At 35.9% G+C, this 19,020-nt stretch overlaps 4 protein-coding genes across 4 annotated transcripts; 1 reads left to right on the top strand and 3 right to left on the bottom strand.

Annotated features, from left to right (window-relative positions):
* Positions 1–61: 61 nt before the first annotated feature.
* LOC128673201 (uncharacterized) lies at positions 62–3,082 on the bottom strand. The gene is made up of 6 exons (XM_053750877.1): positions 2,922–3,082; positions 2,772–2,816; positions 2,291–2,556; positions 1,575–1,772; positions 916–1,084; positions 62–686 (listed from the first exon to the last, which is right to left on the bottom strand). Exons 1-6 carry the CDS (start codon positions 3,001–3,003, stop codon positions 448–450), a joined length of 999 nt encoding a protein of 332 aa, XP_053606852.1. The 5' UTR covers positions 3,004–3,082; the 3' UTR covers positions 62–447.
* A 535-nt stretch (positions 3,083–3,617) lies between these two features.
* Su(z)12 lies at positions 3,618–12,043 on the bottom strand. Its single transcript, XM_053750714.1, has 9 exons — positions 11,864–12,043; positions 11,741–11,787; positions 11,374–11,661; positions 10,835–11,045; positions 10,275–10,513; positions 9,708–9,921; positions 8,936–9,141; positions 8,045–8,358; positions 3,618–7,590 (listed from the first exon to the last, which is right to left on the bottom strand). The coding sequence occupies exons 1-9, from the start codon at positions 11,961–11,963 to the stop codon at positions 6,894–6,896; spliced, it is 2,316 nt and encodes a 771-aa protein (XP_053606689.1). The 5' UTR covers positions 11,964–12,043; the 3' UTR covers positions 3,618–6,893.
* Positions 12,044–12,296: 253 nt separating this feature from the next.
* LOC128673108 (uncharacterized protein) lies at positions 12,297–15,029 on the top strand. The gene is made up of 5 exons (XM_053750723.1): positions 12,297–12,799; positions 12,991–13,238; positions 13,675–13,807; positions 14,106–14,235; positions 14,723–15,029. Exons 1-5 carry the CDS (start codon positions 12,440–12,442, stop codon positions 14,806–14,808), a joined length of 957 nt encoding a protein of 318 aa, XP_053606698.1. The 5' UTR covers positions 12,297–12,439; the 3' UTR covers positions 14,809–15,029.
* A 31-nt stretch (positions 15,030–15,060) lies between these two features.
* On the bottom strand, positions 15,061–18,723 carry LOC128673109 (ubiquitin domain-containing protein UBFD1-like). The gene is made up of 6 exons (XM_053750724.1): positions 18,567–18,723; positions 18,004–18,440; positions 17,726–17,851; positions 16,849–16,990; positions 16,493–16,539; positions 15,061–16,167 (listed from the first exon to the last, which is right to left on the bottom strand). The coding sequence occupies exons 1-6, from the start codon at positions 18,577–18,579 to the stop codon at positions 16,057–16,059; spliced, it is 876 nt and encodes a 291-aa protein (XP_053606699.1). The 5' UTR covers positions 18,580–18,723; the 3' UTR covers positions 15,061–16,056.
* Positions 18,724–19,020: the final 297 nt, after the last annotated feature.

The following is a 19,020-nucleotide window of genomic DNA, read 5'->3' as shown; positions in this document are numbered from 1 at the left end:
TAGTATCCGGGAAACTAAGAAAAATAAAAAAAAAGGGTTGACGAATAATTAAAATTCTCGGTGTAATTAAGTAACGTTTATTTCAATTTGGGAAATAAATTAACAATACCATAAATTCGCGTAACTTGTCACATGGAGTTACCAGCTTATCATTACCACACGGAAATGTTATAGTTACTAAGTACACTATTTTTTTTTTCAGAATCATTTAAAGGTAAATATTTATTCAGGAAAGGTTAACACTTTCGTATTTAGAGTTAAATTGTAGATTACCTTCTGTCTTTTGCCAAACGACGCGACACAAAAACGCAACTCCTATAATTTATACACTGTACAATATTTTGTAAATAAATATTAGTATAAAACACTATATTATTAAATATCCAAACTTATTACTGGATCATCGTTACGACTAAAGACGATTGGGAATTAAAGCTAGACTTAAAATTATTTTTGTGTGGGCCAAAATTCGTTGTATTTGGTTAAGAATGTTTTCCTTAGTTCGGAGTTTCTGGCCTGTTGGTCCTTTTCCTTGCTTAGGGCTTCCACGCTTTGGCCGACGCAGTTGTCGCCTCGGAAGTGGATGATCACCACTTGTGTGTTGAATGTTACGTTTTTATCTGGATTCTGCTTCGTGTAGGTAGAGTAGGAACAAAAATCCGTTTGGAAGGGAAATGTCAGGTCTTCTGCTGGAACAAAGTGTTCATTATAGAAACTTGGATATTTATTGAATAACTCCGTAGAGTAACAAAGGAGTAGTAGCTATAGTAGACCTTATTAGATGCCAATCTCATATACCTATGTTTCACAATGATTAAATGAATTACGCCTCTAGAGATGGATGCTGTCAAAACAACAAGAGGGAGCCTCTATAGATCACGTCACGAACGATCGTGATAGATCACGTGGACTCACGTTCGGTGTATTCCGGCTGGCCCTGCGCGGTGGAGTCCCCGGTACACTCGGGCACGCAGCGCCCGTCCTTCAGGATACCTCGCATTGTTGTCAGCTTGCTAATCGCTTTCTCCCCCGCTTTACCCATGTCGCTCTTGTGTTTGTCGAAGTTTCTAAGGTATTTTTTCATCTGAAAACATTTTTTTTTACAAAAATGTCAATTTTGGCACAAGCTTTGTCGTAGAGAACTTGTTGCATTCAACACATGACAAAAATCAGGTTCATATGCAGTTGAGGAGTCCCCTCGTTGGAAGCATCAGATCATGTTTAAGATAAAATAAGTACTTACGTATGGAAATTAATCAAGTAGGTGAAATTAAACTTGCAAGAGTTGAATACAGACAAACAGGTGAGTAAATAAAAGGTCGTAAACAAATTTAGTCAGTCCAACGATTTATGAGTACAAAATAATAGATACTTTTTATTCAATCACACCTTCTCCATCTCTAGTGATCGATTACGCAAAATACATAGTTCGTTGAAAATATCAGTCCGGTAAAATATCATAAAGCACGCGGGGCCCGAGGAACGTTAAACTTTGGTTTTTTGTACTCACGCCTTGCCAAATGCCTTGAAAATAGAAATAAAAAAATGCGTCGGTATCCACTTACAAAACTCACCGTTTTGGATATTTTCTTCGGAGGGTCTTGATACGATATCTTCGGTTCGCCAGGGTTGCTACCCACCACATAGAGTGTGCTCTTCGATATATCGAACTCTGACCTCTGCCCTTCGGATGGGTCAGTGTACCGGCCTGACACGGTCGACGACTTGCTATTGCTTGGCACGTATGCTGTTTTCGCCAAGTGCTCGGTTGCCTTCGAGAGATAACATTGTTCAATTGTAAAACTTAACACTGATGCCGCATATACACTATCGCCAAACAGTTCGCCGTACATTGCTGGATTTTCCTTGAGTTCGACGATAGGTAGTATTAAGCCGTCATTACACTATGAAGGACTTGCGGCAGCCACGGATTAAGGCACTTTTCCAAAGCTAGACAACTTTCTCTCTCATCTGTCTAAATAGGTATAAATAACTGTAACATGTGTCATAGGTATGTATTATACAAAATTTGCCTGAATCAATTCAGTCAATATCTTGGACACAAAAATTTTCATAATCCTTCTACCTATGAAAACTGGTGGGAAATTAGAATCAATCTCACAAGTCCACTGCTGCACAAAAGCCTCTCCCAAAGACTCACAGGGACCGATTTAAAGCAGTTTGCGTCCAGCGTCCGGCAAGCGCAGCGCTTGACATCCACCTACCGTGTACTGACGATATCGTCGAAGTAGCAGGAAGACGTTGGATATTAGAATAAAAGAAATAAAACCTTTCGTGTCGGTGACTTCTTCTTGGACTTTTGCTTTCTCTTCATTGTGATGTCTTCGTCGTTCGATAAGCTCTCTTCAGACGTGGAAGGAAACACCTCATTCAAACTAAGAACTTCCACGTTACATTCTTCGAGGATCGATGGATTGTCTATATCAGCCACTTGACATAATTGGTCGGTGGAATGTATGCTGATGAAAGACTTCTGTCCAGAACACAAGGCGGCGTCGTCTGCGCTCGAAGGCGATGGCTTTTTCGAAACCGTTACTGAAAACTCACTGTGTTACTTAAATAAAGTAAAGCACATACTATCCCACGGAATACAGCAACTTAAACATGGTAACGATAAATAAAATTGGTAACGAGACGCCTTTTTTCCAACTTGTTTATTTAAAGAGTATAGGTAGTAATAAATATAAACCATCAGGTTTATGCATATAGTTTGAAATCGTCTGGAAGTTTTTACGAGTTAAATCACTTACCAGAATAAGTGCGGCTCTCCGTTGGGTTACAAGCATTTACCTCTCCTACGAACAGAAAAACATCACATCACATAGAAATATCAAGAGAACCCTAGATATTTCAATCTCGCCGCGTTTTGATACACCATGATATAATCTATTAATTTGTACCTTCGTCTTCATTCCGGCCAGGTATTGGCGTGTCTAACCTGCTATGTTCTGCTAATTTATGTGTATTCTTCGAGTATGACATATTTAACAACAAATTTCAGTTTGTGAACTTTGTCAAATGGATTTCCATTTTTCTCACTGATCGCTCCTTTGACAATTCGAATTTTAATATTTGTCTCCAAGGAGATGTAAAGATTTTTTGAATGTATTTATGGTATGGACATTGACCTCAATATATAAAAAAAAATCTATCGTAGATGAATGACAGACAACGCAAAGCTGAAAACTGGGATCCTAATGGATGTTAGACGTAGAAAGTTGGTATTATAGGTAGGTATAGGCTGCTTTGGCGAGTAAAGGGGAGCAGGATTTCCTGAAATTCCCACGGGAACGCTAGTTTTATGGTGTAAATATATTATAGTAGCCCCATGGATTTAGTAAGTACTTGTACGGAGTGCCTATGCACTAATTCCACGAGTAGCCCATAACACATCTCGAATTTGCCTTGGGACTAACTCTAGGCTAGACTAACTAGGTACTTAGTCTTAACTCATTCTGCGTGTTGTCCAACGCACGATTATTCGTAATATATAGGTTTTTCTAGTTATTATATTGCAGTAGTAGCCATATACACATATATAGTATACTATATATGGCGTTGGTTGAGGGACGCTTTGCCGTTAAAAAAACATGTAATTATTGAAAATAATTGTTATATTTCACCATAAGTACAATTATTTTAGTGAACATTACTCAGTATGGGACTATAAAAAAATAACAAAATATGTACCATATCAGTAAATAGCAGAAATCAGCGATTAAAAAATAAGGAAAAAAATATTGCGGTTACATTATGTAACAGTATTTCTAAATAACTAGGATGTTTAATAAATTATGTGATTTGTAGTTTAATTCAGAATGATTACAATGCGCTCTAAATAAACCAAAAAATAAGTTACGATTACTAACAAATTACAAGTTCATATCTAGCGCGATCTATTTGTTATATAACTATAACATTGATTACATAAGTCAAGTAAACGACAGTCTGCTGAGTCTATCCCTATTCACTTGAAATAAAAGTTCCTCTTTTAATGTATAAATAACGAACAAAATGTTCGGTAGAGAAAATACGACATTTCGGCAAGTCCATCTTTGTTCAAATGTATGCAGTTTTTTTTTAATATTTCGGGGCGCCTGTGATACAGATTAAATGATACTAAACATAGGTTATAGTTAAGACTGAAGAAGAGTGCGTGCAATATGTATAATATATCGATATTACTGCTTTTAATAAAAATATCCAAAGACTATTCGACAGTGAGCAACACTAGTAAGAATAGAGGACGGGATTATTATGAAGCTATAGGTAGTACTTTAAGATTCAAAGTACATGTATTGCTATCTCTTTCACCTGTGGCCCGAACTATCCTTGCGCGGTAAAAGGCATAACTATACGGTGACTACACGTTACACCTATGTATATATCTCGCAATACATAAGAAAGAGAGGTCAGGCCACAGATAAAAGAGAGAGCAGTATATGTACCTTGCATGAAAATGTTATTGATAGTGTAGGCTCCAGCATTATCTATAGATTCATGGGGATCCGAGATGGGGATTCTTTATAGAGCGTCGAAGTGCTGAAATATTTTTGACCATTTACATATATATACATGTGGTAAATATATACGTATATTGTATACTCCAGATAAATTATATGTAAATCAGTCAGATTTGAACAGCGAATAGATAATTTTTAAGGCATCGCGGTACCGTGCAGTCTTGACATAGTTCATGCAAAATCAGTTCATAATATCTAATTTAGTGAACCAATTTAACGGCTTATCTGATTTCCATTTCAATCATTTTAAGTGTATATAACTCCTCGTTCACACGGGCGTAGTCTGTCTATAAAGATTAGAAAAACGACGGCGTTGTGTCCCCTTGGCTCGCAAAAGTGGGCAATGGCAAAAAATGTAATTCGTTTTCTACTCTTTATAGACAAACTAAATAAAATTATCGTCGTTTTGGCGCATTTTTATTATTTTGACATAAGTGACATTCGACATTGACATGAAACATTCGGGATAATAAAGCATCGCCGTTTGAACGGATACATGTTCCATTATGTCTTTTTAATGCGCGTTGAAAGAGCGCCCATGTGAACGAGGCCTAATGCTCGTCGATGTTATAGACACACAAAATGCAATGTACGATGAGTCGTCATTTGGCAAGAATGTATAATACAATAAGCCAGATAAACCGTTCGACACACATTATTTCATTATTTTATCCCATTTGATTTCATCGCTCTTAAATTAAAAAAATACATAAAATTTGTTCTAAACACAAACTACACTCTCAATTGAAAAATACACATAAAATTTAATGGCATTCACTAATAAGGAACAAAGAATTGATCACAATTCTTATTTTATTTTGGTTTTTCTAAATCACTAACAATCATAAAGGTAAAAAACTAATTTGTGAAAATAATAGCACAGAATAAGCATACAAATGAACCTGTCCCGCGTTCAAATACATTCCTAAATAGAACAAGAAACAATTAATATTAAGTGATAATATTACTATTTGCTACTGACCATCATCAGTTTCTACATCAAATATTTTTCTATATAGAGGACAAAACTTAACTATTGTGGTGAACACAGACTCATATATTAACCTCAAGGTGCTGAAGCAGTTGGTAAGATTCGATTACAAATGCAATGCCGCCGTTTCCACACTATCGGCAAATGGTTCGCTAAACTTGGCGGTTCTGACATACATTACGTATCCATGGGGTAAAAAACTACGCAATCAAATAATCGCACATACAAAGTACGCAATCAACTCTCATTCGCATCGGCATGTGTCCGACTTCGCCGATAGTGTATCGCAGGCATAAAGAAGCGAGATATTTAAGGATGTCAATACGTAAACGTATGCACGTGTATTCTCTTATCCCAATGTTTTACCGGTTACTTCCTCAGCCGTTAAATTTCGGAAACTAAGCTCTATTACACCTCTAAAGATCTTTAGTCTTTGTCCGTAGGAAAAATGTGTTAATATTAGTATATGTGGTCGTCCAAATCAAAAGGGACCTTATGGAGGCTGGCACTTAGGTCCTTATTGCCGTTATTCCAATACTGACAAGTGTTAACCGTCATAAGGTCCCTTTTCATTTTAACGACTACATGCGTAAGTACATACATAGTTTTGATAGACAGGTCATATTAACGCTCGCTCGCTCGCCCATATCGCAGAGATCTAGGATCGATAGACATAATTTACCAACTAAATCTATTGTCATCCATTTAATGGAATTCCATACACTTAATCCTAAAATTATCGTATTGGGCAGTAGCGAAATTAAATTAACTAAAGAGAAAATCATTCATGTCATAATAATTCAATTGATATGGCGCCAATTCCCCAAATTTATTATGCAAAATGACAGTACAACACGTAGATAATAAGTAATCTATGCAAACATACTTTTTAAGGGCAGTGATTTAATTTATTTCTAATTTTCAAAACTACCTAAATTATTTAATATGTAGTGATGTAATTCGTTTCAACAGCCACTATCGTTCCCAGTTATATCCTAAGAACGTGTAATTTAAACTGTCCGCCAATTGGACTAGTCTAGCAAAGCCAAATTTAGTTCCTAAGTAATCTTAACCCAATGGAATATTTTATAACATTTTGTAGGAATTTCTGAACAATAATCCTTGCAATATGACAAGGCCGTGAGTAATAAAAATAATAATTTTTAACAGATATGAAAACAGTTGTACGCTTTTGCCGTTATCACGTCACATGTGAAATTTCTATATCAACAACAACATTAAATTTTCCAATAACAGCTCCAGGCGTTCTTTCTGTTCAGTTCAGTCATATAGACACCAAATCAATATTATGTTGTACTTCATAGCCAGAGGCTTTCTGATTAAACACAGAACATTCGCTATACGGAACTTTTTCTTTCCGATATTGATGACCGTTTGCGACTTTGTATACTGCCCGAAGACATTTTCCGCTTACTTTCCGTGTGGCTTGGTCCCGGGCTCGCAGACTTATTAAAGTTAGCATTGCTTGCCATTCGATTAGCATTTTGTAGATTAGAGGTTTTCCTTCTAACTGAAGGTGAGGCCTCAATATTGTTGAGTTTAGCAGTAGTCGTTTGAGGTTTTTGCTCTATAATAGCGGGTTGTTGGTACTTCCCTACAGCATGCCAATGTTCCCGTTGTGCTTTCAGAGACTCTCGCATTTTTTCTTTGGCTTCGGCATTGTCTGCCAGCATTTGGTTGAGCATTTGTATGGTTTGGTATAACGCGACAGGGCTCAGTAGTCCGAAGTCGTGAAGCGAACACATGTGGAGGATGAAGTTCCTATAAAGGTTTTTCTCTAAGAGCTCTTTACCTTTCATCTGCAGGAACATCTGGCAAGCGATAGGTATCTGGCAGTCACCCACGTAGTTGTACTTCATGACGTGGAGGTTCCACATTTTCATGAGTTCTTTCTCCCCTTCGTTGACGTCTGTGAACTCGTCTATCATCATCATGGTCTTCTGTTGCAGCCACAGCGGGTCCGTCTCGCTTTCAGAGTCAATGTCCAGTTCATTGGGGTACACTGGCAGGCAGGTTATTGTGTGGTGGTAAAGTCTGGAAAAAAAAAATATTTTGTTGTAAAATTTGATAAGTAATTATTCTTCCTATGGGCAGATACCAGGATACGTACTGAAAATGGTAAATGACATATTTATGTAAGTGGCTGACAGCTAGATCATATATTAACATATTTTTTATAAGTTCATAGACAAATGAACGAAAGCAGATAGTAGACAAAACGGTTGGATGGGGCTGCCTGAGGGGAATCAAATCCTGCTGTCCAACATTTATAGTAACTCTTTTTTGTTAACCTATCCAAATTCTATATGTGAGGACTATAATTGGCTTGTGATACCTATTATTAATTGTGATATTTTTAGTTGTTGGTCTTATAAAAAAAAATGTATTTTATTTAGACAAAAATTATTCAGAAGTAGAAAGAAAACAAATGATTTTCCTTCACATCTGCATTTGCAGTTGAAAAGCGCAAAAATTGCACTCAAGTCACCTATTGTGTCCTGTAAGGTAAGGCCTCTGTGCTTCCACGACCTCCGCGTCGTCCAGCTCCAGGAACTCCGCCAGGCTGTGGCGGTGCGCGCGACGCACGCGGCGCGGCCTCCACACCAGCACGTGCGTCAGCGACGTGCGCCGCGTGGGCCCGGCGCGGGGCCCTGCGGCGCCCGCGGGCCCGCCGCGGGGCCCTGCGGCGCCCGCGGGCCCGCCTCGGCCCTGTGCTGCGATCAGGTCGTGCGGAGACCCCGTGTAGGATCCGTCGTACAACTCGTTTATTGATACGTCGATACGAGCACCGCCGGGGATTGGCTGGGGACATTTTATGTAGTATGTAGATATGTAGGGTCTGTTTTACAATTTATAGACAAAGTATCTAATAATAGCTAATATTCACATTTTGAATATTTTGTTTGTATTGGGTGGAAGAATAAAGGAGATATCTTTGCCCAGCAGTGGGACATGTCATCAAAGATTTTAAAAATTTACGTTTGTATGAAATAGTCAGTGACTGACACATAAGCATGTAATAATGAATTCTCATGATCATCATCATATCAAGTGTTTTATTGTTAACACTGGTGTTCAAGTCACCTAAATGCATCTGACATGACTTTTACGACTACTTACCGCCATCTAGTGGCAGGTACTCGCATACATTTTAGTGAACTAAACTGTCCCAGGCGGCCATCTTAACCACCACCACCGCTTCATTCTCATGATTATCATCATATGATAATTATGTAACTTATTTTCCTAAACATAAATTTTATCATAAAAACACACACTCTCGCTCTCTATCGCATCATCGGCGCCATCAGGCGATAGCACATATTTTTCTAAAACCTTAAGTTTTGATCACAACCATATAAAGTACAAAAATACTTACAAAATATGTGAAGTTGAACCTCGAATGGCACAGCTTGAGATGTTTGAGCAGCGAGTAGAGAGTGCCGCAGTCGAGGGAGCACCACGGACAGTGGAGGTCGTCGCAGGCCTCCGTCTGCTGCCTCGAGTTGTTGTTGTACAGGAACTGGTATATTATCTGCTGGCGCTTCGAGTCTCCTTCGTTGGCCTCGCTTTTTACTTTTTCCCCTGGGGAAAATAATGTTTTTTCATCAACATTTGTCTAATCTTTCCTATTCAACTGGGGTCGGCGCAGAATGTGTGTGTTATGCACATTGTTTGGTAAACTTTGTGGTGTACATGTTTGCAAATAAATTAATTATTACGTCTTACTTTACCCGCTGCTTCGCCGGCGTGAATTTCCCAGGCAACATTTATTGTTCTGGTATGAAAGGTACTCCATGCAATATTTGAACATTATGTCTTATCCCTCCACAATATTCTATTAGCTGTCATGCTAACGTCCACCTCCAATACTTTCTTATAGTGGCACACACAATGCATCCAACTCATTAATGTTTCTAACATTATAATAATTTAATCAATTAATTATATTAGTGTTTTTCTGAGGGGATAAAAGCTGGGCAGAGATTTATGGAATTATAGCAGAGATTTATAGGAAGGGAAGGTCTTTGCCTAGCTGTGGGAGAGACACGTTAATAGTCTAAAAATATATAAAAGTCTAATAATAGTGTAAAACAATGTGAGCGATGTCTGGGGCTATAAGAAAACAAGCGAAACACAAATATGCTTACCATTTTTACTGTCACTAGCATTGCCCTTCATAGAGAGCCTGTCTTTGCTGGAGCCGGCCTCCTTCCTGACCCCGTTAGTTTCAGTCTGCTGGTACAGCTTGGGCCGGTTTACGAGACCGTTTGTGGGCTCCTGACTCCAACTCAACTTGAGTTTTAGCAGCGGGCGCACTTTGAATATGTCGAACGGATTCGTGTCCGTCTGGAGATCACTTTCCTGATTTTTTTTTATTATTTAAATCAAATCTCAATCTTAGAAAATGTACAAGTCCAATTTATAACAAGGAGTCAAAATTATTAAAGCACTACTTTTTTCTTTTGCTGGAAGCTAAAGAAAAAAGTAGTGCTGTAATAATTAACCAATCAATACAACTATGATTTTAAGTTTTCATAAGCTTAATAATATTCAGTTTAAGTTCAGTATGTTATATAGAGATATTTTTAAAAATAAATATATTATTTATTTATATATTTATATACAGAGATTAGAGCTCTAGAATACCACAGAGCACACTTTGGTAACCACTAGATTAAACCAATATAAAAGTGAGTTTCAAATATGTTACTTACATTAGGTATGGTTTCCCATTGAGCCATGAGAGCTTTATGAGGAGACCTAGCTATAGTGGCGCTGCGGCCGCCGGGCGTCGCATCATGCAGCACCAGGTCATACTCCCCATTAGTGAGCAGACAGCGGTTGTGCTTATCATAGACTATCAGCTCACTACCATAGAGCTTCGTCCATTTGTTCTCAGGAGTCGAGTTTAAGTGGTCCGTTGAGTTTGATTTTAATCTTTTGGTCACAGGTTCTAGAAACAAATTAGTTTGCAGATTGTAAGAAATTTTGAAAAGCATGTGTTGATTTTTGCAATTGTACAAATGTCATAATGTGTGCCTCTAATTGTAAGACATTGTTGTATTGAACTTTTTTTGCTGGGCAAAGCCAAATATAAGCCAGATATAAGTGTAATATAATAAAGTAAGTGGGATTTTATATGGGATGGCTGGGTTTTTAGATGGCAGCACAACCTAGGAAAGTTTCAACATCAATATGATTGGCAACAAATGGGCCAAGACAGAAACCTATGGAATAATTAACTGTACTGATAAAAATATAACAATGTTCTTACCATCACAATCACCATTAGTAATTTCACTGGTGCTGGCTGCTCCATTTGTATTTGGAGATGCCCTGGTGACTGTCACTCTCAACATGAGCATGTAGGACTTCACATTGGGCCCCTGTGAGGGACTGAAGGTCTCACTGGAGATACTCACAGCCGACGCCATTGCAGGAGGCTCCGATGTAGATGGGTTGAGTGGCACGGAACAGCTGCCGACCTAAATGAAGTATAAAATTTAAAAACATTTTTCCACTTTCAATTGACGATAATGTGTATCAGAATTAATATGATAAGTAGATGCATACAAAAACCTCAATATCAGTATGTAAAAAATCTAGAGTGAAGACAGTGCTATTGAATAGGTATATTAGTAAGATATAGAAAACACTTTCCAATGTTTAGGTTGACACTATTCTTGATTTTAATCAAGATTAACCTGATCACAAAGAATAGAAATACAATAGATAAACAATTGTTTGACCAAATGCACTGGTGCTATGTATGTATGTTAGTAAAGTTTTACAATTGGAAAATATATGACTTACCGAAACTTCTACTATAGCAGAAGAACTTTCTTTCCTTTTTTTGTGGCATATCTTTAAAAGTAATGTTTCTACCTTTACTTGATAGTCTCTGGGTTCATCGAGGCTTTTATCATAGAATCCTAGGAATGTCAGAGTCATGTAACCTCCCAAACTGTTAGGCTGAAGCTCTGTGCTCTTTTTCAGAGTGATTTTCTCTAATAGTGAGTCAATTTTGAATCCACAGCGGCTTTTATTACTTCTAGACATTCGCCGCTTCATGTACGAAAGTGTCCGATTGAGAAATATAGGCTGAAAGTAAAGATATTATATTGTATGCATACTGACACCGAAATTGATTTTTTAGTTAAAAACGTAATTCTGTACTCACCGAAAGCATATTGCGTGTCCGTAAGAATCTATATATTTGAGTTGGCTCTGTAAAAATGGAGTAAATACATTTTAATCGATGTTTATGAAGAAACGCTTACTTAACATAACTACCCAAACTTACTTTCAAATGCCTGTAAAAATAACTCATGGTCAGCTTGTAGGTGGTCGATTTTGGAGTTTTTGTTTGTGTCGTTATCCTTATCACGCTTCTTAGGAGGCATTTCAAGAGTTTTAATGCTAAATTATTAGTGAAATGAAACCGCCAAGTTCATCAGTTCGTTGACATGACAGACAGCGTCAGGTCAAGGACCATAGAGGAATTTTATTTTCACAGAAATGAAATGAGTTGAAGATGGAAATAAATTGCTAATATTTTATTGAAGTTACAATCGATTATAAAATAGTATATCATGTGCGAATGAGGCTATCGTATATATTTAATTTATTTATGTACTACATACTAAATACTTAACTCTTTTTTTTGTTCTTAAAATTGTATTTCTAAACGACTGTCAAAATGTCAATTTATTTCTCTGCTGGAGCAAAATATCAATGTCAAATGAAGCAAGCTACTCTGCCTGCTGCCTAATTTTGCAAGGAAGGTTGTTTCTACAAGGCACAATCTAAACAAAATGAATTAATTTACAAAACATATAAATATTTGAACAAATATGTTTTTCTTCCTGCAAGCAATACAATGCAAAAGCTGTCAAAAGAGAAGAGAAGCTTAAAGAGAAGGATACGATCAATTCAAAGATGTGCAATAGAAAGAGGTTTGCAAAAAGAATTGTTAAAAAATTATAATTACATATGTGATTATAATTACGAGGCCGCAGCTTTAAAAGGAACAAATAGGAAGTTAATACTGATATCAGTTTCTGTGTTTGTGTTATTAGTGATTAGCAGCAGCGCAGTGAATAGTATTTTAAGCGCTAGATGTGTGTTACCTAGTAATTATTTGGTGTGGGAGGCGACGCGGCCTCTCGCCGATTGTGCCTATTGCAAGAACGTTACGAAACCTATTATACTATACAACGTCACGCGCCGCAATTTCGCTGTAAGATCATTTTGATGAGATATCTTAATTTGACCTAATTTCATATTGATTTGTATAGAAATAAGAATTTGAAATTATTTCCTTGATACAAATCTATGTATAGCACATACATAGATTTGTATCAAGGAAATAATTTCAACTATGTCTATGTGATAATATATGGTATACTTACACTAAAAATTACTTTTCAGTGTTATTCATATTCATCAAAACCAATAATAATCAAGAATGCAATCAAACACTGGAAGGCAGCTACAGAGTTAAATTTTGATGTGTTCAAACAGCTGTATGAGAGCACAGCGGGAAGTTACGAGAGCCTTGAAGATGGCTGCCAATTTCTCAATTTTAAAACAGATCTATTTACCCTGAGAGAAGTGTTTCAGATGCCTGATGCAAGGATACGAAATGAACCTGGAGAGAAGCCTTGGTATGTGGGATGGTTAGTATCTCTTTAATGTAATAACTTTTTGGTTACTTCTTAAGCTCTTAACTTATGAAGGTATAACTTTACTTTACTACCTATACATTATTATAAAACAATATTATGCAAGAACAATGTTATTAATAATTTCCAATGCTGAATAAGTTAATCTTATTTTGTGAAGTCCTAAGCAAGGAAACTAAAATATATATGTTAAATATATATGTAGCTACTTTCTGTTGACCTAGAATCATGAAAACCAAGGTCTCATAGTACATGTATAGAAATAAATCTGAATTCTGTAAATTTGTACTTATGATTTAGTGCATAAAAAGTGACTTTTACAGAAGACATCGTGCAAGTCCAAATCGAACTTGACCATTTTTATTTAATAAATTATTATTTTTATTTCATAAAATATTAATAAATAAATTATTTGTCTAATTGTTTCCAGGGGTAACTGTCATCCAGATATATTAGCGAGGGTGAGGCAGTATTATAGTATTCCAGAGTTTCTGCCCGAAGATGCAGAGTTCCCGGCTACTGAGAACATTTTTTTTGGATATGAAATGGGAGCTGTTATGCATGTAAATAAATCTTTTTATTTATGCCATTTCCTAGTAATTTCTAGACTTAGAAATCTTTTCTACAATGCATTTTTCTTTCATTTTCTAAGGCTACATATTGACACTTTTTTGCAATATGACTATTAGTCATATTTCTGTGGAGCCCCATACTTAGGTTTACTAATTGTGTGCTCTGCGACATCCTCGGGAATATATACCAGTTATTGAGGGAAAGGAAGGATATTCAGGGAAATATCATACCAGTTATTTTCAAACAAAGGTCTTAAAATTGTCTAAAATTATTTGCATGTGTTTTCAGTTGGACTATATACCAAGACTGATGTGGCAGGGGCAAGTGAAAGGGAATAAGACATGGTCTGTTGCTCCAGTGCCAGAATGTGATCATATTTGCCATAAATTTGACTATTATGTTGAACCTGGTGATGTTGGTAAGCTAATTTTTTTTACTCAGTAGTTCTTTTGAAGAAACTGCCTTAAAAAGTGTCAGTTTTTCCTTTGAACTTTTGACAATATTACTTTTTTGTAGTTGATACTAATATTATAGATACGAAAGTTGGTCTCTCAACAATATTACTTTTTTGTAATCCATACTAATATTATAGATACGAAAGTTGGTCTCTCTTTTCTTACACACTTACACAGCTAAACATTTGAGCAGATTTTTATGAAAATTGGTATATAGTTAACTAATGACTGAAGGTCAAATGTGGTAGCATATATTGTGTATGTGCCGGGCAGAGTAGCGGGCAGTAACTACTTCGTCCTTATAAAAAAAACTAGCTATGCTTTCAACTTTGTATACCGATTGAAAAATAATGCTCATAGAACTACTTCTAGCTGTTTCCAGTCCGGAGCAGTAATCCAACTACTTTTAGCTGTTCACTAATCAATACTAATAATTATGTTTTGTTTTAGTATTGCTGGACACTCGTATTTGGTACCATGCTACAAGAATCCCGAAGGGCCAGTTCTCACTAACGGTGCAATCCGAATATGGATGAACTTATTTTTTATACAAACTCTTTTTAGTACAAAATATTTTTACATATCGAGATGCCAAATTTTTAATGTCTTCTTTATTTATATAAGCTATTTATTCCTTTTTACATTTGTAATGTGCCATTGTTTGTAGTGCAACTACTAGCTTTAAATTTTGCAATATTTTGTTTTACAAGTATTTATTTTTCATAAAATGTTTTCTAAAATAAACTTTTGCAACTTACACTATTGTTTGTTTGAAAAAAAGCCATATAGTCTGTTTAAAACATTATATTTTCTAATTCTAGATCGAAAGTATTCAGTGAAGGATTGGCGTCAATACCAACTTGCATAATTTAAATACATAATAATTTTAAAACCACTACAATCATCACAAGTTACACTAAACATCAATAGAAATATTTGACAGTCAATTTTGCGCAGGTGATTCTGTCCAATCCTCCACTCAGTGACTTGTATTGTAAAGTTCACATAAAGAGATCAGGTTTGAAACTTGAAAGGACAATAAGCTCATCAGGATTAATCCTGGAATCCTTAGAATAGAGTCTGATACAGAATGTGTATCATAATTGGTACTTACCAAAAAATTATCTCAACTTACTTAAGTTGGGATAATTTTGACAACTGTTCCTATAATAAACATTCTGTATTAAACCGTCAAATTGTATACTAGCATTGTACAGCTCACTGAACCTAAATGCACAAAATGCAAACTTACAATAACAATAAATAATTTCACATTTGACCAGATAGATGCCAGTATTCAAATGGACAATTTTAATTGACACATGGCATAGTGTTATCACAAAAGAAATGGTACCATTATATTGTACCTGTAAGAAATGGACACCATATAAATTTTGAAAAATCGTTATTGCAACTACCCAATAGCTCGCGGGAAGGTTCGGGCGCAAAAGCACGCATTACTAAAGCTCCACAAATTTACATAGAAAAGCTGCTATGTACCACGGTCAAGTTGTAAAATTAGAGTAACAAGCAAAATTGGACATTATTTTACAAAGCATAAATATCATTGCCCAGATATTCGTGCGGATCAAGGAGATGCATAGTTCACAGTTTTGAAAACAGTATATATTGAGTCAGCTACCGATCATTGACATTAAATTAATTCATAGCATATCTATGATAGCATTTCCCGAATTATATTTGAAATAAGACGTTTTGCGAATATCTACTTTATGCGCCGAACCCACGGGAAGGTAGATATAGCAACGAGAATGAGAGGACATTTAGAAGAATTGCCAGACGCCAAGTACGGCATCTTTTATAGCTTCTATGTATTGGGCTGGAACCCAGTACACCCAATATCTGGAAGCCTCTGTTGGGCCTAGTTGGAGACCCTGAAAACAAATTCAAGAAGTAAGTTTCTTTTTTACAAATTATGCAGTTATATGATGGGTATGTACCTAGTTATAACTTATGTTTCTTCTGTAAATAAAGACTGCATTCTATCTGACGCGAGTCTATAGGACAAGTAAAAGCAGGTGTTTAACTTGCAATATTTGATTAGAGACAGATAGATTGACAGACAAATAGGATAGATGAAACCAGTAGGTAGCTTATTTGTGATAAATGCATGTAATAATGTTTTGCAACATGCAATGTAGTTTGTGACAAACATCTTAGCTGTTGAAGGGGAAGTATGTCATTCTCTTATAAACTCACCATTATATGATATTCTTCATGATCTTTGATTGGTTCAGATGTGATGCCTTAAACAATACAGAATATTATAAATTATAAAATAAATACATTGTGTAAAACAAACTATTTTTCCATTTAGTAGAAATAAACAATTGGAGTGCAGTTTCCGACCTAATATAGGACTGCTCCTCTAGTGGATTTCGGGTTAGGCAACTCAAGGACACAAAGGTTTACAAGTTAATAGAAAACAACAACATTAACGAGGGCAGGTAGGCAGACAGTCGTAAAATGATAGTCTTTTATGCATATTTGCTTTGTGACTTCACAGCTGTGAATGCATACATGATGAAAGAGAGTATTAGAAATTAAAATTTTACTTTTAATGGATGTCATGGCAAGTTTTTCTGTGCGTTCCTTTGTACCAAGCCAAAGTTGATCTTGCTCTGGCTTAAATGTGAGCCTTACTTTTCCACCGTGTTTATTTAACATCCCACTTAGCGGCACTGGGGGCAGTGGTTCCTGTAATAAATAGTTATTCTGATTTTATAAATATTACATTATGTAATAAATATTTTGTTTGTCCAATGGATTTCATTGACTAATATTTGGCCAATTGATAAAAGATTAGATATTGAATTTATGACATTAGGAAAAACTTTTATTGCTATTAATCAAAATGAGATAATAAAACAGTGGTGGTCAAATAGTTAACTGCCTGCTTGTGAACTAATATTAAAATCCTATTTCTACTATGTGAATTTGTATTCCAATCTGACTCATGTATAGTATTTTTTTTCAACCACCACATGCTTCTGGTGAAGGAAAACCGTGTGAGGAAATCTGCATTCTGCATTCTAGTAGAACATTTTATTATCTAGTCACAATCTAGTGTGTGAAATGGACCAAACCACTCATTAATATTGCAAAGAAAGTTGATGTGTTTAAATCTATTTTTGGCCATATGTATATGTGACCGCAACTCTCAGCCATGAGGATTACAATGGTAAGGAAGGAAGCAAAACTAGAAACTATATTTGAGATTTTGTGTCATCACTTCATATTAGTGCCTACCTGAAGGGCTAAACATCTATAAAAAATCTATATTCAGACTGATTGGTAACAGTAAAGTGACTTTACAAATTGACTATGGGACTTTAAATGCTTGATATAGAAATATCAGCTGTAAAAGATGGCTGTCTGTTATTTAATAAATAAATCTTTTTAGAGGTACTTTTATTTTAGGTACCTACTAACCTTGACTCCTTTGAGTCCGGGCATCACATCGGGAGGGATGCCTTTATCCAAAACTTTCCTGTGAATTTTTTGCATGCATAGTGGTTCTTTACTTGACTGGCTACTGGCTTTTTCTTCTAATACTTCCTAAAAAAAACATCACAACAATAGGTATTTTAATATTAAGCATGTTATGTTAGCTTATTGGATTCCTAGACAATGGTATGTCAAAGACTACCATCATTCATATCACCATAATATTGTAATACAAGCTTAACATTAGACAGTAATTTTCATACCTTGGGTGCTGTCTTCATTGCGAGGATATCATCCATTTTTGATCCAACTAACATAACTTTTCCTCCTTTGACAATTCCCGCCTGCCTGAGCGTAACGTTGTCTTTAGCCATACCCTTGATTATTAACTTCTGAGCTGACTGCGGCACTCCACATATCCTTTCCAAATGCGCTTTTAAATCTAACACTGTCGCATCGTAAGCAAAAGTGATGTCATGTTTCGTTTTGTTAAAAACTACAGTAAATTCGACCTGTTCTGGAATCTCACACTCTTCAGACTCATCTGCAGGCTCCGAGGTGCAAGGGACGCTTGCGGGAGCCTCCATGTGCGCTTTCTCACTGTCCACATTTGGCTTGTTGTCTGTCGCAGTTTTCGATGTTCCATTGGATATTAAAGAATTTGGATCCCGATTTTCAGTTGAGTCCCCCTTTTCGGAAGCTGATAAACAAAAATTATAACGTGAGTTTGCACAATTTCTAGAACAAAAGGTTGCTGAGCTGGGACACAAAGAAAGCAAAGTATTTTTATACGTAAAAATGTGACCCAGAAGCGCATTATAAATACCTATAAATTCCATAATTTTCTTCGAAATATATTTGTAAATGAAAAACAATAAAAACACTACACTGTTTTGAAAAAATAATTAAAATACAGCCGACTGGCTGACGTGAAGCAACAAATTTTACACACAGATCAAAAAAATTCGTCAAAAATTGACATGACAACATTTGGTTTTTGACATTTAGAGAAATGTTCAGAAATCAGGAAAAATATTCAGAGGTATAAAAAGTACCTACCATTTCCTATTCATTTACCTATTCGTTTCAGATTAAAATTTTTTAGAATATTTTCTTTACAAAATTAGCATCGTAATGTTCAAAAATAGATATATGATCACATTATTACATGGTTTATCACATCATTATCACACACAGCTTCATGAGTCAATCAATCTTTCATTGATTCATCAAAGGATATCGATACTGACGCTACCTACCTATTGGTTATTGTGTACCTC

The sequence above is a fragment of the Plodia interpunctella genome, chromosome 10 (assembly GCF_027563975.2).
Source record: "Plodia interpunctella isolate USDA-ARS_2022_Savannah chromosome 10, ilPloInte3.2, whole genome shotgun sequence".
Classification (NCBI taxonomy): Eukaryota; Metazoa; Arthropoda; class Insecta; order Lepidoptera; family Pyralidae; genus Plodia; species Plodia interpunctella.
The sequence above is the reverse complement of the archived record's forward strand: the minus strand, read 5'-3'. Positions and strand labels throughout refer to the sequence as shown.

Bases quoted from the DNA above. Each gene is read 5' to 3' on its own strand.
- LOC128673201 (XM_053750877.1), bottom strand. From the start codon at position 3,003: ATGTCATACTCGAAGAATACACATAAATTAGCAGAACATAGCAGGTTA. The intron at 2,817-2,921 runs GTACAAATTAAT...TTCTGTTCGTAG, and splicing joins TGGCCGGAATGAAGACGAAG to GAGAGGTAAATGCTTGTAAC. The intron at 1,085-1,574 runs GTGAGTTTTGTA...AAATGTTTTCAG, and splicing joins CGAAGAAAATATCCAAAACG to ATGAAAAAATACCTTAGAAA.
- LOC128673108 (XM_053750723.1), top strand. From the start codon at position 12,440: ATGCAAAAGCTGTCAAAAGAGAAGAGAAGCTTAAAGAGAAGGATACGA. The intron at 13,239-13,674 runs GTTAGTATCTCT...AATTGTTTCCAG, and splicing joins AAGCCTTGGTATGTGGGATG to GGGTAACTGTCATCCAGATA. The intron at 13,808-14,105 runs GTAAATAAATCT...ATGTGTTTTCAG, and splicing joins AAATGGGAGCTGTTATGCAT to TTGGACTATATACCAAGACT.
- LOC128673109 (XM_053750724.1), bottom strand. The intron at 16,540-16,848 runs GTAAAATTTTAA...GTATTGTTTAAG, and splicing joins TGCCATGACATCCATTAAAA to GCATCACATCTGAACCAATC. The intron at 16,168-16,492 runs GTGAGTTTATAA...ATTTGTTTTCAG, and splicing joins ATGAAGAATATCATATAATG to GGTCTCCAACTAGGCCCAAC.